This window comes from Carcharodon carcharias, chromosome 21 (assembly GCF_017639515.1).
Source record: "Carcharodon carcharias isolate sCarCar2 chromosome 21, sCarCar2.pri, whole genome shotgun sequence".
NCBI classification, from domain to species: domain Eukaryota; kingdom Metazoa; phylum Chordata; class Chondrichthyes; order Lamniformes; family Lamnidae; genus Carcharodon; species Carcharodon carcharias.
Window position 1 is genome coordinate 12,701,789 of NC_054487.1, and position 20,577 is coordinate 12,722,365.

Consider the following 20,577-nt stretch of genomic DNA (forward strand, 5'->3'; position numbering starts at 1 on the left):
CAAGTTTTTGGTCACTCTCCTAGTATCTACTATGTCTTGGCATTATATGTTTGTGAAGCACTTTGGGGCGTTTATTCTACTTTAAAGGCATCTTATCAATGCAAGTTGCTGCTCCTGTATCTTATTGTCTTATCATCATTGTCCAAGCAAAATAGTTGCCTTAGTTTATTGGCTTATTTTAAGGAAATTTCAAATGTGTTGTGTTACTTGTCGATGACATCTTCATGTTGCATCCATGTCCCCTCCCCAGGGTAGCAACAATCTTTTTAGAAAAACATTGTGATGGCTTGCCAAGTATGTTGCCAAGTGGATACTGTTGGCATGGTGATCAGAAACTGTTCTAAGCCATCACCAGTTTTGTGCCTTACATCCTCTTCAGCAGGGGAGCAATGCAGGAGACAGTGTCATGACTAACATCATTGGTGTGAAGCAGCTTCACTGCATTTACTGTCTGTATAGTCAGCGTGTGATTTAATGGATGCTTGTTTAACCACCTATTGGCAATAGCACAGGTTGTTCCAAATATCACACACGGGCAGAAGCTAGCAGGTCAGATCATGCAGGATTTTAGTCACATAACTGTCAAATGTGCAGCTCATTTGGGTTAGCATTTTTGGTGAACCATCTGCTTTATAGGTACCACACTTGATTCAATTGGTAGCACTCTTACCTCAATGAGCTGTATGGAAGGAGTGCTGCACTGTCATAGCTGGCTTATGGGAACATAGGAACAAGAGTAGGCCATTCAGCCCTTCAAGCCTGCTCCGCCATTCATTATGATCTTGGCCGATCATCCACTTCAATGCCTTTTTCCCCACGTAATCCCTTTATATCATTGACAGATTTCTAAACGCCAATCTCTACTTTAAACATACTCAATGACTGAGCTTCCACAGCCCTTTGGGGCAGAGAATTCCAAAAATTCACAACCCTCTGAGTAAAAAAAATTCTCCTAAGTGGCTTTTGAAATTATGTCCCCTGGTTCCAGACTCCCCAACCAGGGGCAACATCATACCTGCATTTACCCTGTCTATCCCTTTAAGTATTTTGTAGGTTTCAATGAGATCACCTCTCGTTCTTCAAAACTCTAGAGAATACAGGCCTAGTTTCCTCAATCTCTCTTCATAGGACAATCCCACCATACCGGAACAAGTCTGGTGAACCTTCATTGCACTTCCCCAATGGTAATAACATCCTTCCTAGGGAAAGGGGACCAAAACTGCGCACAGTACTCCAGGTGCAGTCTAAGCAAGGTTCTATAAATTGAAGCAAGACTTTATTACTCCTGTACTCAAATCCTCTTCCATTAAAAGCTAATATTCCATTAGCCTCCCTAATTGCCTACTGCACCTGCACGTTAGCCTTCAGTGACTTATTGACAAGGACACTCAGATCCCTTTGTACATTTACACTTCCTAATCTCTTACCATTTAAGAAATACTCTATGCACCTGTTCCTCCTACCAAAGTGCATAACCTCACATTTTTCCACATTATATTGCATCTGCCATGTTCTTGCCCACTCACTAAGTCTGACCAAATCCTCTTGAAGCTGCTTTGCATCTTCCTCACAACACACATTCCTGCCTAGCTTGGTGCCATCTGCAAACTTGGAAATATTACACTTAGTCCCTCCATCAAAATCATTGATATATATTGTGAACAATTGGGGCCCTAAGTACTGATCTCTGTGGTATCCCACTGGTCACAGCCTGCCAACACGAGAATGACCAGTTTATTCCTACTGTCCCTTTTCTGCCTGTTAATCCATGCCAGTATATTACCTCCTATCCCATGTGCTTTAATTTTGCTGACCAACCTCCTGTGGGGGACTTTATCTAAAGCCTTCTGAAAATCCAATACTACTACATCCACTGACTCCCATTTATCAATTCTGTTAGTAGTCCTCAAAAAACTCCAACAGGTTAGTCAAACATGATTTCTCTTTCATAAATCCATGTTGACTATGCCAAATCAGATCATTATTATCCAAGTGCCTATTTATTACATCCTTTAGAATAGATTCTAGCATTTTCCCTGCTACTGATGTAAGGCTAACAGGTCTGCAGTTCTCAGTTTTCTCTCCCCTTCCCTTCTACCTTCCAACCTGCAGGAACTGTTCCACAATCTATAGAATTTTGGAAGATGACCACCAATGCATCCACTATCTCCATAGCTGCCTCATTCCGCACTCTGGAATATGGATCATCAGGGCCCAGGGATTTATCAACTTTCAATCCCATTAATTTCTCCAATACGACCTTCTTACTTACACTAATTTCCTTCAATTCCTCATTCTCCCTAGTCCCTGGGATTTCTAATTCTGGGAGATTTCTTGTATCTTCCTCAGGTGAAGACAGATACAAAGTAATCATTTTGCTGCTCTGCCATTTCTCTATTCCCCATTATGAATTATCCTAACTCTACCTGTAGCGGACCCACATTTTTCTTAGCCAAACGTTTCTTTTTTTACATACCTATGAAAGCTTCTACAGTCCGTTTGTATGATTTTTGTTAGTTTACATTCATATTCTATTCTCCCTTTCTTTATCAGTTTCTTGGTCCTCCTTTGCTAAATTCTCATATTCTAAAGTATTCTAAAATCCTCCCAATCCTCAGGTATCCCAAGCTATTCTAATTATTTTAGGGAGCTTTCAAATACATTTTGTTGTTCTGTAGAGGACAACTTCATACTGCATTCAAGTTCCCTCCCCAAGGTAGCAACAATCTCTTCAAAAACATAGCAACATTGAAATTGCAAGCAATTGTTTGGCGTGCTGATAAGAGACCATGTTTCAGATTGGATGTGAAACCCATCTTCTCAGATAATCATAAAATATCCCATGACACTGCACAAAAAGATCAGGAATGCTCTTCCAGATTTCTCGGCCAATATCTATCCCTCAACCAACAATCACTAAAACAGTTGTCTTAGGATATGTTCACCCGCCAGTCAATGGGCTTTGAAGCAGTGAATAGCATTCAATCAGGATAAATTATGCTGCATCTCTCAGGATGATAATATCTCCGTACCCAGCACCCCCTTAAACCTCGACTATGCTTGTGTCAGTCAGCGCACAGAACCTAGTGGACCCAGCAGCCACCCCAGTGAAGGAGCCAGTTGCTTGGCCAAGTCAGGGGCCTTTGATTGGGACACAGTGGCCATCAGTAACTGGCTTGATAACTAATGGGCTTCTGACTGGCTGCTGATATCCCTTGTGGTCAAAGACGAACTGGAGGAAAACAATTTCAGATCTGCTGTGATTTCTGCTGCTGCAGGCAATGAAAGGAACAAACTTGTGTTCCTTTAGCACCTTTCATAAGCTCAGAACATCTAAACAAAAAAGTGTTTCATAGCTCATCAAGTGTAGTCCTCATTATACTGCAGGAAAGTCCAGCAGCCAGTTTGCACAGTGAGCTCCTGCAAGCAGCAGTGAGAAAAATTGTTTCATAGACGTTGGTTGAGATATAAATTTTGGCCAGGACGCTAGGAAGAAATTCCCTGCTCTTCTCTGAATAGTGCCACAGATACTTTTACATGAACCTGTACCTCAAAAGATCAGACATTGTTATTATTGGCTATCCCTCACTAGCAAGGGTGATTATCATCAACGAGCCTGAAGGTGACACAATCCTGCTCCTGTTGCCATTTGCTGGTCACCAAAGTGTGCTTGGAAAGAAAGACCCCTGTGTCTGACATCTTTTAGCGTGGTGATCTGTTGCACACTAGGTGCCACACGGGTCTCGACGGAACAAAACCTCGATCCAACGGCAAGGAAGCCAAGACGATTCTGCTGCAGTCCTCATCTGTCAGAACAGCCGTTGAGATATTCCAGATGGAACATCTTCCTCTGTCTGTTCTGCCGTTGAGGACTTGTTTGCCACAGCCCCATCTGCTGAATGTTTCTAGAGTCCCTAACAGACCTTCACAGTAGCCGAAGCAGCCCAGGACACAAGAAGTCTCACCGTACTTCAACCTGTTTTGTACCCATTGCCCAGCTTCTGTGGCAAGGGCTTGGGGGTGGAGTTTGGAAACTGAAGACGGAAAGGGCCTCATCAGAACGACGGCACCTCTGACAGTGCAGCACTCCCCTCACTCCCCTGCACGGGACTGTCAGCCTAGATCTTGTGCTCAGAGTCTGGAATGGGGCTCACACCTTCAGATTGAGGTAAGCACGCTACCACTGAGCCAGCGCTTGCCTCAGAGGATGCTGCAGCTCATCCTGTATCAGGCAGCCTGTACCTGCCAATGAAAGAAAAGCCACAAACACAGGCACCTTCTTTATAAAGCAGTCTACTTTATTTCAAGACTAATAAAAAATTTTGAGTAGAAGAATATCAACAGTATAAAAAAAGTACAAAACTGGCTCCATAGATCTCTAATACATTACAAAGTGCATCACTAAAATACATCTTGCTGCACTAAACTAGGTCCAGAAGTGAAAGGAGACAGTGGTGTTTTTTTTTTTGTGTTACAGAGGAAAAAAAATAAATAATAATAAATAGAACGACAGGGGGAGAAAGCTCAGTCACAAAGCCCAGGGAGAGAATTTCAAACCCAACCTCAAGATTCAACCAAGAACTGGACAACCAGAGGCTGAATCGTGCCTGAACACAAGGCATGCAGGTGAAGTGGATGGCACAATTTCATGCATTCTTTCCCAACACGCTTAATGCGTGTGTGCAGCGCAACCCAATAACAAAAGAAAAAAAGACCCTTAGCAACCATAATTTGACAACGAACGCCGGCAACTCTACAGCAAGCATGTTGAGCAGATAACACGGGAAATGGAAATCAACGCAAAGGCTAAAACTTAGCCACCTCCTAACCCCTCCTCCAATTCCAGAATGGCACCATTTGGATGGCTTTAGATAAACTCTGGAACTATTGGACTTCCTGGAACCTGTCCAATGTGATGGTTACTGCCCATTGCCTTGGCAACTGGTGGCTAAATGGTATCTCAGGCATACTGGCCATTTAGGCGCTTGCTCTTCACTTAGGCAATTAACTCTTGCTTGCATTCCCCTGCATTTTTATAAAGTCTCGCAGCACAGAAGATCATTCAGCCCATCGTGCCTGTTCTGGCTCTTTCATAAAAGAGCTGTCCAATTGATCTCTGCCCTTTCCCCAGTCCTGAAAATATTGTCACATAATTTCATTCACACAACATGTGATATCCTTGCAAGAAGGATCCCCTCATCAGCATGGAGCTGTTTATAATGGTTTCCTAGTATTAGTACACATTTGCTGCATTAAATAGAATCAAACAGGCTGATTCCTCCATTCATTCGGCTGCAAAGCACTGGGTTAGCAAAAAAGGACACTTCTATGAGAAGAAAACATGATTTTGTTGGGCTCAAGCTGGAAGTCTGCAGCTGCTCTTGGTGCCACTGAGGGGTGTTGGTGAGGGAAACAAAGGGGTGAATGTCAAGAGAGAGGTTCTCCCGCTTGTCAGGCCTAAAATTCTTTGGTTCTTCCACCAAGTTTAAGGCGACTGCCCTTGGAAACTGACCCTTCCACAACCTCCCTCCAAAGCCAACCGGAGAGGGCAGGGAGCCTGCAGAAAATACTGAGCTACCTCCTACAGTCCGCCCATGCCCACGTGAGGAATAGCTACATGTTTAAGAGCTGGTAGCAATTACACTGTGCCTTCAGGAGAGGGAAACATGGCAGTGGAGGAAGGGGAGTGGTGCTCATACTTTTGCCTGGTATGCCAAAATGACAGCAAATCAAGTGGCCACACCCAAATCTGCAAATAGCCACCTTTAAAGCAAAATATTGAGATTTAAAATGGTGACCGCAGATATTTTTCTGCTTTTGTATGTTCGGGAGGTGTCTCAGCGCAAGAGACACAAAATGGAGCGAAGACAGGCAGGGCCAGGCCAAGGAAACTCTCGGACACGTTTCTCTCACCGCCCTCTAGATTGGTCAGTGTGGGCGATGTTTCGTCTTCAATGCCAGGTGGTGATCTCGGGGTATGCGATTGTATGGCCGTGGTAGAGTGGCTATGAACCCCACCCCTTCTGAAATTGGCAGGTGACCTGCTCACCATATCACAGTAGAGGCGAAAATGTCTCAATGATATGCAACTGAAATGAGCATTAGACAATAAGAGAGCCTTTTCCTCTGTGGCTACCAGGCCTACTAGAAATAAATGGGAGTTAACGATTCTACATCATGTGAAAAAGCCGCAAGTCTTTTTCTGGTTCTGACATTTTGTTACTTTAGAAAGTGCCAGGCTACGTTTGTTTAAGCCGCTGTTTATCTTTCCTCCAATATTCTCAGCTCCTGCCCTGATGACTGGGTTCAATAGGCCCCTCCACCCCCCATTAACTTTCCCAGCCTGACACACACAGCCTAGGCAAGAGACATGGAGGGCACACAACCCGATTCCCACCCAAATCCTTTCCTCTTCTAACAGACATTTTCCAGTGGGGTTAGTGATCAAAAACAGGGACTCAGTTGACCTTTACACCCATCTCCTCCCTCACCCATCCCCTTCTTAATCTATGGAAGAAATGGAAGCTTATGGCAACACCCATAACCATGATCATTCAAATCAACAGGGACAGGGGATTAAAAACATCGGGCCCTTCCTTGTTCTTGTGTCTCAACAACTCGCTGGGAAAAGCTTGCACTGAGGCAGAACACAAAAGGGACAACCAGTCAGCTCACAGATAATCAACACGGACAATGCTTTCTAAACAAACATGGGAGCTAGTCACACTTATGTTACAACCTTCACTCACTTTCCCAATATCGCTCACCCTCCACAAAAGAAGTCCACCGATAAATGAATGAAATAAACCCTAAATAAGCACTTTACAGGTGCGCTCCACTCCACTTAATACGCGTGCAGCTTGTGAAATATTACAACATTTACAATTATTATTTTTCTTTTACACATTAAATCAACCGACCCCTAGAAACGATAAAAAGGAAAACCGTCAGTCTTTTGGGAAGGTCAGTTCATTTGCAAAGCAATCGCAGTTTGCCCTTTTTTGGACAGTTTTTCTGTTCAGTTCATCCTTTGGGCAACACATCCTTTTCAAAGTATCTTGCCCCATTCAGTCTCTCTCGCACCCCCCCTCTCCTTCTCTGAATGAGCCAGTTCACCATTCATCATCTTTCGAAGCAGACGGGGACTGAACTGCCTGTTGCTCTGGGGCTTCCACTGTTCTCTTCTTATTGGCACAGCAGGGCTTGAAGAGTTGAGGGTCAATTAGCACCTCTCCAAAACGACCTTTGTAGATGATTCCGCAGCATACCTTTTGCCTGTAGAATAATAAGGGGGAAAGAGGTTTATAGGAGCAACAAAAGATGAGCTGGTCCATCAAGCCTGCCTCAAGTTCAATGTCTGCAGAACTGCAACTAGACACTTCCAACCCCTTCCTCGAACGCATTTAATCTCCTAAGAGAAGCAAAAAAAAGAGAAATCCGGGGCCAATAAGGGAATGAAAAATTACACTGGCAAGTTCCTCTCAGAATCCCTGAAACATCTTTAACATTGTAAACAAGACAAGAATTAAAAGTAGCTGCTATTTGGATCCCTCAAGCTGCTCCGCCATTCGAAAAGATCGTGGTTGATTGGATTGTAGCCTCACATCAACTTTCCTGTCTGCTCTCCATAACCCTTGAATCCTTTGTGTATCAAACTCAGCCTTGAATAAATTCAATGACCCAGCCTCAATTGCTCTCTGGGGAAGAGAATGTCACAGACTAATATCCCTTAGAGGAGAAAATTTCTCCTCATCTCAGTTTTAAATGGGAGGCCCCTCGTTCTAGACTCCCCCACAAGGGGAAATGTTCCTGTCAACATCCACCCTATCAAGTCCCCTTAGCGTCTTCTACGTTTCAATAAGATCACTTCTCATTCTTCGGAATTCCAATGGATATGGCCCAGCCTGTCCAACCCTTCCTCATAAGATAACCTCTTCATCCCAGGAATAAGTCGAGTAAACCTTCGCTCAACTGCTTCTAATACATTTATACCCTTTCTTAAGTCAGGAGACCAAAACTCTACACAGCACTCCAGGATGTGATTTCACTAAGGCCCTGTACAGCTGTAGCAACATTTCCCTACTTTTACACACTTGAATCCCCTTGCAATAAACACCAACACTCCATTTGCCTTCCCAATCACTTGCTGTACCTGCATACAAACTTTTTGTGATTCATGAACCAGGACACCCAGGTCCCCCTGTACCACACAATTCCATAATCTCGTCCCATTTAAACAATATACTGCTTTTTTTATTCTTCCTGCCAAAGTGAATAAGTTCACATTTTCCCACATTATACTCCATAAAACCTCCCAAGTCACTTAACAGAAGGGTAAGACCAAAAAAATGATGCTGTGTCACATAGGGAGACACTAGGATAAGTCATGATGGTCAGAAGGAGGTTTTAAGAAGCATCTTAAAAGGAGGAGAGATGGAGAGTTTGAAGAAGGGAATTCCAGAACTCAGAGCCTAAACGGCTGTACAAGCCACCAGTGGTGTAGCAAAGGAAGTGGGAATGCACGAGGGGCCAAATTCGAAGAAACGCAGAGTTCTCAGAGGGTTGATGGTGCTAGAATGGTGCGAGGTCGTGGAAAAATTTGAACCACAAGGACAAGAATGGTAAATGTGAGATGTTGGCAGACCAGAAGTCAATGTAGGCCAGACAGCACAGTGGATGATGGGTGAATAGGACTTTGCACGAGTTAAGATACGGGCAGAGTTTTGGATGAGCTCAAGATTATGGCGGATGGAAGATGGGAGGCAGCAAGGAGAACAGAGTAGATGAGCCAAATTTTAACATTGTGCAAGTGAAGGGGGTTTGAATGGGTTAAAATCGGGCCCACAAAGACAAGAATTAACAAAAGTACAGGTGAAGGTTGCAGCAGCAAATGGGACTAAGGCAGAGACGGAGGTGCAGAATTACACTTGTCTAAGTGAGATAGAGTTTGGTGATCGAGAAATACAGAATCAGAAGCTCTGCATTGAATTGGATGCTGAAGTTGCAGTTTCAATGGCCAGAGAATAGAATTTGTGGCAAGGGCCATCGACAATGGCTTCGATCTTTCCAATATTTAATTTGAAGGAATTTCAGCTCACCCAGGAATACAGCAGTTCAAGCCCCAAAGCATCTTCTCAAGGGCAACTTAGTGATCTCATATCAAGGGAACCTCTGGGGAAGAGTGATCATAATATGAAATTTCATATGGAGTTTGAGGGTGATGTAGTTAAGTCTGAAATTGGGCCTTAAATTTAAACAAAGCCAATTAGATAGGTACGAGGGGCGATATGGTTAAGGTAGATTGAGACATTGGATTAAAAGATATGTTGGTAGATGAGCAATGGTGAACATTTAAAGGAATAATTCCTAATTCTCAATAAATATACATTCCATTACCAAATAAAAAAATTCTACAGGATAAGTGAATTCATCATTGGCTCACTAATGAGGTTAAGAATGGCATTAGAATAATGGCAGAAAATTGCCAAGAAGAGTAGCAAGTCTGAGGATTGTGCAAGTTTTAGCAATCAGCAAAGTACGTAAATAATTTATTAAGAGGGAGGAAATAGAATGTGAGAGTAAACTAGCAAGAAACATAAAAACTGATTCTAAGAGCTTCCACAAAGGTATAAAAAGGAAGAATGGTGAAAAGAAGCTTGGGTGCAGTAGACGCTGAAACAGGGGATATTATAATGAGGAAGGAAATGGCAGAGATATTAAATAAATACTTTCTTTCCACTTTTCACAATAGAAGGCATAAAAAATCATACCATAAATACTGGGGAACCAAAGGTCTAATGAGAGTGAGGAACTTTAAGTAATCAATATTAGGAATGAAAAATTACTGGAGAAAACCGACAAATCCCCTGGACCTGATGGCTTACATCCTAGGATTTTAAAGGAAGTGGCTTCCAGTAATGAAAGCACTGGTTGTGATCTTCCAAAATTGCCTTTATTCTGGAATGGTCCCTGAAGATTGGAAGATAGCAACTTCAAGAAAGGAAGGAGACAGAAAACAGGGAACTACTGGCCATTTGGCTTGATAGCCAGTCATCGGGGAAATACTGGATTCCATTATTAAGGAAGTGGTACTAGGATACTTAGAAAACGGTAATATGGTTAGACAAGAGTCAGCATGGCTTTATAAAAGGGAAAGCGCGTTTGACAAATTTACTAGTTGATAATATAAGTGGCGAGATAGATAAAGGGGAACTAGTCGATGTGGTATATTTGGATTTTCAAAAGGCATTCGATAAAGGTGCCTAAGTGAAAGCTTGTTGCGCAGGATAAGGGCTCATGGGGTTGAGGTTAACATATTAGCAGGAGTAGTGGATTGAGTAAAGGATATAAAATAGAGGAGGAATAAACAAATAATTTTCAGGTTGGCAGGTTGTTATTAGTGGGAGTGCTGCAAGGATCAGTGCTGGGGTCTCAGCTACTTACAATCAATATTAATGACTTACATAAGGCTGCTGACACTAGAAGTTCGCATGTAGGTACAAAGAGCAATTAGGAAGGCAAATAGCACATTGGCCTCTATTGCAAGAGGTTGCAGTACAAGAGTAAGGAAGTGTTGCTGAAAATTTACAGGGCACTGATAAGACCAGCTGGTTTGCTGAAACACAAAGTCAGCTTTCAATTTTGAAATATTCTGCACCAGTTCCAAAGTAACCTACTTTGGCTCAGTGGGTAGCACTCTCACCTCCAACGTCAGTAGGTTCTCAGCTAAGGTAGGTTCAATTCCCAGTGCAGAGGGTTGAGTACACAACCTGGGCTGACAGTGCAGTGCTGATTGAGTGCCACACCGTTTGACTAAGGTGGATTTAAATATTTTAAAATGCAGAGAAGTCTTCCCAGCCACAAATAACCCTCAACCAATATCCCTAAAAATCATATTATCTGCTCATAATCACACTGCTGCAATAATTATGACATTTCACCATCTCAGTACGTCCCAAAGTCCTTTACAGCCAATGAAGTGTTGTCACTGTTGTAATGCAGGAAACATGGCAGCCAATTTGCACACAGCAGGTTCCCACAAACTTACAATATTATGACCGGATAAGCTGTTTTGGTGAAGAGATGAATGATGGGAGGACACTGCAGAGACCTCTCCTGCTTTTCTTCAAAGCAGTGGTGTGGGATTTTTTACGTTCACCTGACAGGGTGGATGAAGCAACCTCCACATCAAAAATCCCCCATTTCCAGCTTAAACACATCTTGTTCAATAACATCCTGATCATCTGTCTGATGGAAACAGTGTAGAAAATGGACGTTGGAAAACAGCACATCCTTACTCTACCTTTTCCAGTAAGTGAGGTCTAAGAAGGAGAAGACAGGGACCCTGTTTGATCCAGAAGCCATCTCTGCATCGGAACCCTCATCCGAGTGATTACTGTAGCAGGGGGACTGTGCGGGAGACATACTGGAGGTGGTACTGTGGGCATCAGAGTCTGTGATTAAACAAGGAAGCCATGACCATTAGTAGATCGAAAACACTAAAATCATGGATGAGCATATTTTAACATGCCAATGCATCAAATTACAATCTATCCCACTTAATTTATAAACCTACAGAAACACAGGAACTGGAATAGGCCATCCTGCTCCTTGAGCCTGTTCCACTATTCAGTTAGATCAGCGCTGACCTGTGTCCTAACTCAATTGATTCTATCTCCCTTAATACCCTCAACTAACAAAAATTTATCACTAACCAAATCTTCTTCCAGTCACCCCTGTTTACTTTTAACGAACCTTCCTCCCCTCCCCTCAATTCTGTTTAATGTACAAAAAGCTTCCTTCCAAGTATGCAGGAGCATAATACTGCAGATGCTGGAAACCTGAAATAAAATCAGAAAATGCTGAAAAGAGAGAGCGTTGAATGTTTCAGGGCAAAGGTTCACTGACCTGAAATGTTAACTCTGTCTCTCTCTCTCTCTCCACATACTGCCAGACCTCCTGAATATTTCCAGCATTTTCTGTTTTTACTTCATGTACCGTTATTGCAACAGACACACAAAAATATGGGTTGCACAGTAACAAAAGTTTTAGAGATCCTTCAGGTTCAGATTTTGACAGTGTTGTCCCACACCCTTATTTAGTACACCGGTATGAATGCACAATAGGAAAACAGTTTCTTAGAATCAGAGAGATAAAAGCAAAAAACTGCAGATGCTGGAAATCCAAAACAAAAACAGAATTACCTGGAAAAACTCAGCAGGTCTGGCAGCATCGGCAGAGAAGAAAAGAGTGGACGTTTCAAGTCCTCATGACCCTTCCACAGAACTCAGTTCTGTGGAAGGGTCATGAGGACTCGAAACGTCAACTCTTTTCTGTTGAAGAGTCATGAGGACTTGAAACGTCAACTCTTTTCTTCTCCGCCGATGCTGCCAGACCTGCTGAGTTTTTCCAGGTAATTCCGTTTTTGTTCTTAGAATCGTAGCTTGACAGGCCATTCCAGCTCTTGTAAAGAGCTATCCAATCGGTCACACTTGCCTGCTCTTTCTCCAAGAGCCAGGCATATTTTCTCCTTTTCAAAGATACATCCAATTCACCCGTTGAAAGATATTAAATCTGCTTCCTCCACCCTTTCAGGCAGTGTATGCCAGGTCATCATGACATAAAATAAATTCTCTGGGTCCATTTGTCAAATACTTTAAATCCATGTCCTCCTCATGGAAACAGTTTCTCCCTACTTACTCTATCAAAACCCCTCAATGTTGAGCACCTCCATTAATGCTCCATAAGTGCTGGAAAAACTCAGCAGGTCTGCCAGCATCTGTGAAGAGAGAAACAGAGTTAACGTTTCAAGTCTGTATGACTCTTCTTCAGAGCTAAAACAGATCTAAAAAAGGTCAAAAATGTAACCTTTTCTCACTCACACTGTTTATAGTTTACATTATCCCAGAAAAAATGTTGATCTACATAACAGTCAATGGGTAAACTATCTTTAGTGACCTCATTGTACAGGACCGAACATAATAATTATTTACAGTTGTCGTCCGTCCAGATGGGAGATTGGTGAGTTTAAGGAGTGCGTCTGTTCGTGGGTTTATTGGGTGGGGGTGACTGGCTATACTCAATACCCAAATGTTATGATAAAGTTTTAAAACAGCTAGCCAACCAACTATTATCCCATAGGTGCAGAACAAGACTTTTACACAACAGCCAGATTGTCCCTCCTCTGAAAAATCAGGCCAAATGTTTCATTTCCATACTGGCTGAGGTTTGGACATTGAATTGGAGTTTGATTTGAACCCTGTAAAAGGAAACTTCCTGTGAAGTTCAATGGCTGCGCTGTTGGCAGTCACATTTATTGTCCATATTATGTTGCCCTGAGAAAGCGGATTTGGATATCTTCCTTTAGCCACCCTAGCGCTTGTAGTAATGGTGCTCCTATAATGGCTGAGAGACTGGGTGGTACGTGACCAGGTCAGGATGGGTGCGTGAGTTGAGGGCGGGGAGGGGGCTGGGGGGAGGGGGAGGGGGCGGGGTGGAGGTGACAGTGTTCCCACGACATTGTTGTTGTCGTTCTCAGTGACAGAGGTCACAGTGGGTGGGAGGTACTTTTGAAGCAAATGCTGCAGTGCATCAATATTCTGCAACCACACTGCATCGACGGTGGACACTGAGTCCAGTGGCACCGGTCAAGTAAGCTGCTTTGTCTCGCAGGGTGTTGAGTCTCCATTGAGCACACCCAACCAGACAACTAGTGAATTGCATTGCACATCCAACTCGAGTCTGACAGATGCTGAAGAGACTTTAAGGCAGGGCTTCCCAGCCGTGGTTTTGGAGTTGTGAGGTCTGAGGCAGCAATGGCACCCCCCCCCCTCAAACCGCGGTCAAGAATTAAAGCTCCCCACACCATGCTCAAAAGCTCCAGCCTTCCCTCCCTCCCCAGCCATTCAACAACTCTCGTACCCTCATTCTGGGGTCACATGAAGTCTGAGGCATTAAAACGGGGCCACACTGGGAAAAAGTTTGGGAAGTACTGCTTTAAGGGATCAGGTGGTGAATTATTCACCACTCGTTACCCAGCCTGTTCCTATAGCCACGGTGTCATTATGACTAGTTTGGTTCAACTTTTGGCCAATGGTGACAAACACCCCACCCCGGAGGATATCGATGGCAGACGGCTCACTGGAGCTGCTGAAGGTCAAGGGGAAGTGGTCTGATCTGGTCTTGTTGGAGACAATCATTACCTGTCACTAATGTGCCACGAATGTTAGCTGCTAAGCCTCAGCCCATGTCAGGATGGTAACCAGGTCCTGAAGGTGCGAATGAACACTGCAGACATCAGTCAACAGCCCACTCCTGTCTTTAGATGGTGGAGAAGACATGGATGAAGATGGCTGGGTCAAGGATGTGGCTGCAGGAATGCTGCCAGTCGATGTGCTGGGCCTGAGGTATTGTTTTCCATTCCGTTAAATATAAGTCAACATATTGAATTATTCACAGACATGTCACATGTTCTGTACCAAACTGTCTGCAAACCGCATCTTCAGGGGAAAGTTACTGAATGCACTGCAGAATGAAACAATATCACAAGACACACAAAGATACTTACTCTGTCGTTTGAGCTCTTTCTGAATCTTGCTGATCTGACTGGCTTTTATTCTGCTTCCAGTGAGGGAATTTGCCTTTTTTGGCTTCAATGCTGTCTTCAAACTTGGTCCTGCTCGAACATCAACCACCTACAAGACACAACAGCCCACACATATAGTTATGGCTGCTTATACTGCTTAGACATTTACCTCACTCAATACTGGGAAACCGTTTAAACTGATGATAGAGCAAATTGGTTGTTGTATCTTTACACTCTTCCCTTGGAGAGGTTAGTTTGAAGTATTAGAAGGATTCACTAGCTGATTAACAATCTGACATTCTGGTTTCATATCGTCATGCTTTCCTAGCAAATACCTGGTGGAAATGTTTTAACATAAATTTTAAAATTTTATTTATGTCCTAGCTGCTTATTTGAAATTATCTGAATTTTTTAAAATACTAAACCTCTACTGTGCTGTGTTATTTATGTTGCTTCAATAAGATTATTGGATTTTTTTGAATTAAAAAAAGACATTAAATTACCATTAGACTGTGTGTGTGTGTGTGTGTGTGTGTGTATGTACGTGTGTGTGTGTGTGTGTGTATACGTGTGCTGTACATGCAAATATCTACCCTATGGTGTACACTTCATATCTGTTCAGTTGTTGTTGGACAGTCTGAATACAACATTGTAGCAGATGTTCTGTGAAAGCTCAATGCTGCAGCATGGATTCCCCACTCCCCCATTACTGTAAATACGAACATATGCATTAGGAGCAGGTGTAGGCCATTCGGCCCCTCAACCCTGCCCCGCCATTTGATAAGATCATGGTTGATCTGATTGTGGTCTCAATCTGCTTTCTTGTCTAACGTGTATACCCTCTGACTCCCTTGTCAATCAAGAATCTATTTAACTCAGGCTTAAAAACGTTCAATGACCCAGTTCCCACTGCTCTCTGGGGATGAAAGTTCCGCAGACTAACGACCCTATGAGAGGAAGAAATTTCTCCTCATCTCCGTCTTAAGTGGGAGATCCCTGATTTTTAAACAGTGTCCCCTCGTTCTAGTCTGGTCTCACAAGGGGAAACATCCTCAGATAATGTACTTACATGATTCCAGTTCTTCTTCGAGCCAACAGGAAGCTTCTTCCACCTCTTCACCAACAAGACGCAGGCATTGCAGATCTCACCTGACCGGGCTTCATTCAACCTTTGAGAGATGCAAAAACCATGAGAGAATAATGGGCAACTCTGACTCGAATGGGTTTGTCCATGAAAAGATGACCATTTTGTTTTGCTTTTCTCTCAGAGGGTTTCCCCCCTCCTTACCCAAAGCAGCTCTGAAAGTCTTTCTCATAGCGCTTGCTGTCAGTGAATCGTGAACTCGAGGACTTGGCCCGGCAGATGCAGCAGCCATCCAGACTTCGGTACATCTTAGGCTTGTGGAAGCCGAACATCTTTTGGTCAACTTAAAACAAAACACACGCCCTGAAAACAAGAGTTTACACTTGAAACATAAAACCGCGGTTGGTGCTAAGAAAGGGGGCTTCTGTTTGAACCATCATCGATTTCAATGCCTGGTCAAGCATGAGTGTTTAAATGTAAACTAGAAAGCTCGACACAGAGCTAAAATACTCCATGACAAACCTTCACAACTAACTTACAGGCTGTGTGTCTTCGTTCAATGGAAAACTGGCTCTTCATATTGTTATAGGGTGACTGATATCCAAAGCATGTCATTGGACAGTTAACTGTCCCCAGTTCGCCATAAAGAGTTGCATTTCTACAGCACCTTTCACGACCTCAGGACATTCTAAAGCACTTTTACAGCCAATTTATGTTACTGTCGAAGGTCAATCATTGCTGAAATGTTGAAAAAACAGCAGCCAATTTGCCCACAGCAAGCTCCCACAAACATTAACATAATCTCATCGAGACACAAGATTCTGAAGGGTCTTGACAGGGCTGACACGGAGATTGTTTCCTCTGGTCAGGGAATCCAAAACACGGAGGGCACAGTCTCGGGATAAGGGGGTCAATCATTTAGGACTGAGAGATGAGGAGAAATTTCTTCACTCAAAGGGTTGTGAATCTTTGGAATTCTCTACCCCAGAGTGCTGTGGATGCTTCACTGTTGAGTATATTTAAGGCTGGTATAGACAGATTCTTGGGTTCTCAGGGAATGAAGGAATTTAGGCGATAGGCAGGGAAGTGGAGTTGAGTTAGAAGATCAGTCACAATCGTATACAGTGCCGGAGCAGGCCTACTCCTGCTCCTATTTCTATGTTCTCGAAGACCAAGTCGTCTGTTGTTTGCGGAGTTGGTTGAGGGATAAATGATGGCCAGGATAATGAGGAAAACTATCCTACACTTCAAGTGGTGTGATGGTTATGTTTAGCAACTGCATGAGGGGGCAGATGGAGCCTTGGTTGGCACTTCTGACAGAGCTGCACGCCCTCCGTCTTTGTTTGGGGCGCTCTTCTTGGATCGGATCATGGCACAACACAATAATTGCTGAGGCAGGCAGACACAGCCTCGCGTAATACTGCCTGGTTTACAGCACTAGGCTCAACTGTCGCTAGGCAGCTGAAGGTTAACCTGCTGGGAATTATGCCAAATTGATCCCGGCGGTCACTGGGAGCACAGATGAGCTGAGGAAATTGGACACAAGACTGATGCACACTGAAAGAGGACAAAAGAAACTCATTTGTTTGATAATAAATGTAACCAATTATAAATATCTGGGGCGTTGTGCAAGGAACAGGTGCTCCACCTACCTTCCCATGTAAAGATGACCACAGAAATATAAGGAAGTTGATGGCTTGGTGATTAAATGCATCACCCTGAGTTAACATTTACACCACAAGTTGTGTTTTCACACCAACACTAAACTTCAACATGAATTAGATGTTAAGGCCCAAAGTGGCTCACTGGAGAGAAACGCACTCTTCCAAGGAAGTCTCGCTGCACTTCACTCAGGTATCTGGCCTGGCCCGGACTCTGGATTCTCTCCACAAAGAAAGAGGGAGAGAAAAACCCTCTTCAGAATTTTCTCCATGAGAATCTTTGTGCCCCGAAAAACCATTCTCAATCCTCTAATCTCTGATGAATCATTCTCTCACCCTGTCCTAGGCTCTCCAACACTGCCTTGTGAAGCCTCTTGGGATATAAAGGAATCATACAAAGGCAAGTTGTCATTGTGGTTTAAGTGGAAATGGAACGGAGGGAGGACCTCAAGAAAATTGCAATCACCAGGGAAGTGGTACTGAGCAAATTGTTGGAGCTGCAGGCTGACAAGACTCCAGATCCTGATGGACTTCATCCAACAGTCTTAAAAAAAGTGGCTAGTGAGATAGTTGATGCATTGGTTTCAATTTTTCAAAATTTCCTAGATTTGAGGAAGATTCCATTAGATTAAATAGCAAATGTAACTCCTTTATTCAAAAAGAGACATATAGAGACAAAAAGCAGGAAACTACAGGCCAGTTAGCTTACATTCTGTCACAGGGCACTCAAGGCAATCAGGCTAGGTCAATATGGTTTTGTGAAAGGGAAACCGTGTTTCACCAATTTATTAAAGTTCTTTGAAGAGGTAACATGTGCTGTGGATAAAGGGGAACTGGTGGATGTACTGTACTTAGATTTCTAGAAGGCATTTGATGAGGTGCTATATCCAAGTTTATAGCTCATGGTGTAGGGGGTAACATATTGACATTGGTAGAAGATTGGCTAGCTAACAGGACACAGAGGGTAGCCATAAATGGGTCTTTTTCTGGTTGGCAAGATGGAACAAGTGGTGTGCCACAGGCATCAGTGCTGAGGCCTGAACTTTTTTTACAATTTATATAAATGATATGGATGAAGGGATGGAAGGGATAGTTGCTAAATTTGCCGATGACACAAAGGTAGGTAGGAAAGTAAGTTGTGAAGAGGATATAAGGAGGCTACAAAGGGATATAGATAGGTTAAGTGAGTGGGCAAAGTCTGGAAAATGGCCTATAAATGTGGGAAAAAGTGAAATTGTCCATTTTGGCAGGAAGAAAAGAAAAAGCAGATGGTCAAAATGGTGAGAAATTGCAGGGCTCCGAGATGCAGAAGGACCTGGATGTCCTAGTGCATGATTCACAAAAGGTTTGTATTCGGGTACAGCAAGTAATTAGGAAATTAATAGGATGTAATTGTTTATTGCGAGGGAAATTAAATACAAAAGTAGAGAGGTTATACTTCAGTTATACAGGGCATTGGTGAGATCACATCAGGCGGTATTGTGTACAGTATTGGTCTCCTCATTTATGGAAGGATGTAACTGCATTGGAAGTACTCAGAGGTGGTTTACCTGGAATGGGCGGGTTGTCTTACAAGGAAAGGTTGGACAGGCTAGGCTTGTATCCACCAGCATTTAGAAGACTAAGAGGCGACTTGATTGAACCGTATAAGATCCTGAGGGGTTTTGACAGGATGGATGTGGAGAGGATGTTTCCTCTTGTGGGAGAATCTAGAACTAGGGGTCACAGTTTAAAAATAAGGGGTCGCCCATTTAAAGGAGAGATGAGGAGAATTTTTTTCTCTTGAGGGTTGAGAGGCTTTGAATCGGTCTTCCTCAAAAGGTGGTGGAAGCAGGGTCTTTGACTGTTTTTAAGGCAGAGCTAGATAGATTCTTGATAAGCAAGGGAGTTAAAGGTTTTTGGGGGTGGGCGGGAATATACAGTTGTTACAATTAGATCAGCCATGAATGTATTGAAGGGCGCAGCAGGCTCGAGCGGCCAAGTGACCTACTCCTGCTCCTAGTTTGCATGTTCTTATAGGTGAAGCCTAGGCTGTACAGTCCAGAATGTCTTGGATTCACCATCTTCTCTGCTGATCTTAAGCTGTCAGTCTTGGTTCAGTGATAGCCCTCTCATCGCAGAGTCAGAAGATTGTGGGTCCAAACCTTACTCCAGGGACTTGAGCACCTAAACCAGGCTGACATCCAATGCAGTGCTGGGCATGGCCAGCAGTTACCACCCATGCCTAGTTACCCTGAGAAGCTACTGATAGGCATTCTCCTTGAAAGTTGTTTGTTATACATGCATGTTATTTACTTGGCCACTTCATTTAAGAGTCAACCAGACAGGTGTGGGATTAGAGTTACATAAGGCCTCTTAGGTAGACATTAAACTAAGCCCCCCTGAGTTCTCTCAAGTGGATGTAAAATTTCCTATGGCGCTAGTTTCAGAGTTTACCCTGTGTCCTGGCCAATTTTGTTGTTCAACCGACATAATTAAAATGATCCAGTCATCTTGTGCAAATGCTGTGTGTTTCCTACATTACAACAACGGCTCTACTTCAAAAGTGCTTAACTGGCCGCAAAGTGCTCTGGGACATCCTGAGGTTGTGAAAAGCACTATTTAAATGCAAGTCTTTCATTTGTTTGTAACAAAACTCAGAAAATGATCGTCAGGGATTAGAAACCTGACATTGCACTTTCGAAGACAAACTGTAGAACTGCAACATACAATGCAAGACTAAAGTAACTGTGATTGAAAGCAGAAAGTGATCCCACTGGATTTGTGCCCTGAACTCGCAATGGAAGCAAAACATTTGGGTTGAAAGTGGCCTTCCTGTTCATGTCAGCTGTCCGAGTATTGACGCAGTAAACAGGAAATCAGAGACTTGCCACATTAAGGACCAAGGTCAATAATATTTTTGTTAGGTAAAGGTATCATGGGATATGAAACCAAGTAGAATTGAAATGCAGACCCAGTTGAATGGAGCAGGCTTGAGGGGCTGAGTGGCCTACTCTTGTTCCTAGAACCTCAATAATGGTTTTTCAGACTTACTTCCTATATTGGACCAATACTTGACCCAATCAATATTTTAGCCTAAATGCTTTGCTGCTACATTAATAAACTTTCCACATGGTCCTCTCAATTCATTGATTAGAGTGTCTGTCATTTAACCTTTAATGCAAAAGCTTTGAAATAGGCGGCAATAGGAAGCAAGGTTTAAATGACCCTTCTCTTTGCTGAGGTTCCTGCTTATTGCTGTGATTAAG

At 43.2% G+C, this 20,577-nt stretch overlaps 1 protein-coding gene across 2 annotated transcripts in view; it reads right to left on the reverse strand.

Annotated features, from left to right (window-relative positions):
• Window positions 1-4,277: 4,277 nt before the first annotated feature.
• The window catches only part of LOC121293327 (SIN3-HDAC complex-associated factor-like), a 28,507-nt gene continuing 12,207 nt past the window's right edge, over window positions 4,278-20,577 (reverse strand). Inside the window, exons 3-7 of one of the 2 annotated variants that reach the window (XM_041216277.1) lie at window positions 15,873-16,011; window positions 15,654-15,753; window positions 14,567-14,693; window positions 11,303-11,453; window positions 4,278-7,275 (exon numbers count right to left, since the gene is read on the reverse strand). In XM_041216277.1, coding sequence (XP_041072211.1) covers window positions 7,113-7,275; window positions 11,303-11,453; window positions 14,567-14,693; window positions 15,654-15,753; window positions 15,873-16,000 — 669 coding nt within the window. In that variant the 5' untranslated portion in view covers window positions 16,001-16,011 and the 3' untranslated portion in view covers window positions 4,278-7,112. Of the gene's footprint in view, window positions 7,276-11,302; window positions 11,454-14,566; window positions 14,694-15,653; window positions 15,754-15,872; window positions 16,032-20,577 lie in introns of both variants that reach the window. The other variant, XM_041216278.1, reaches the window with a different exon arrangement.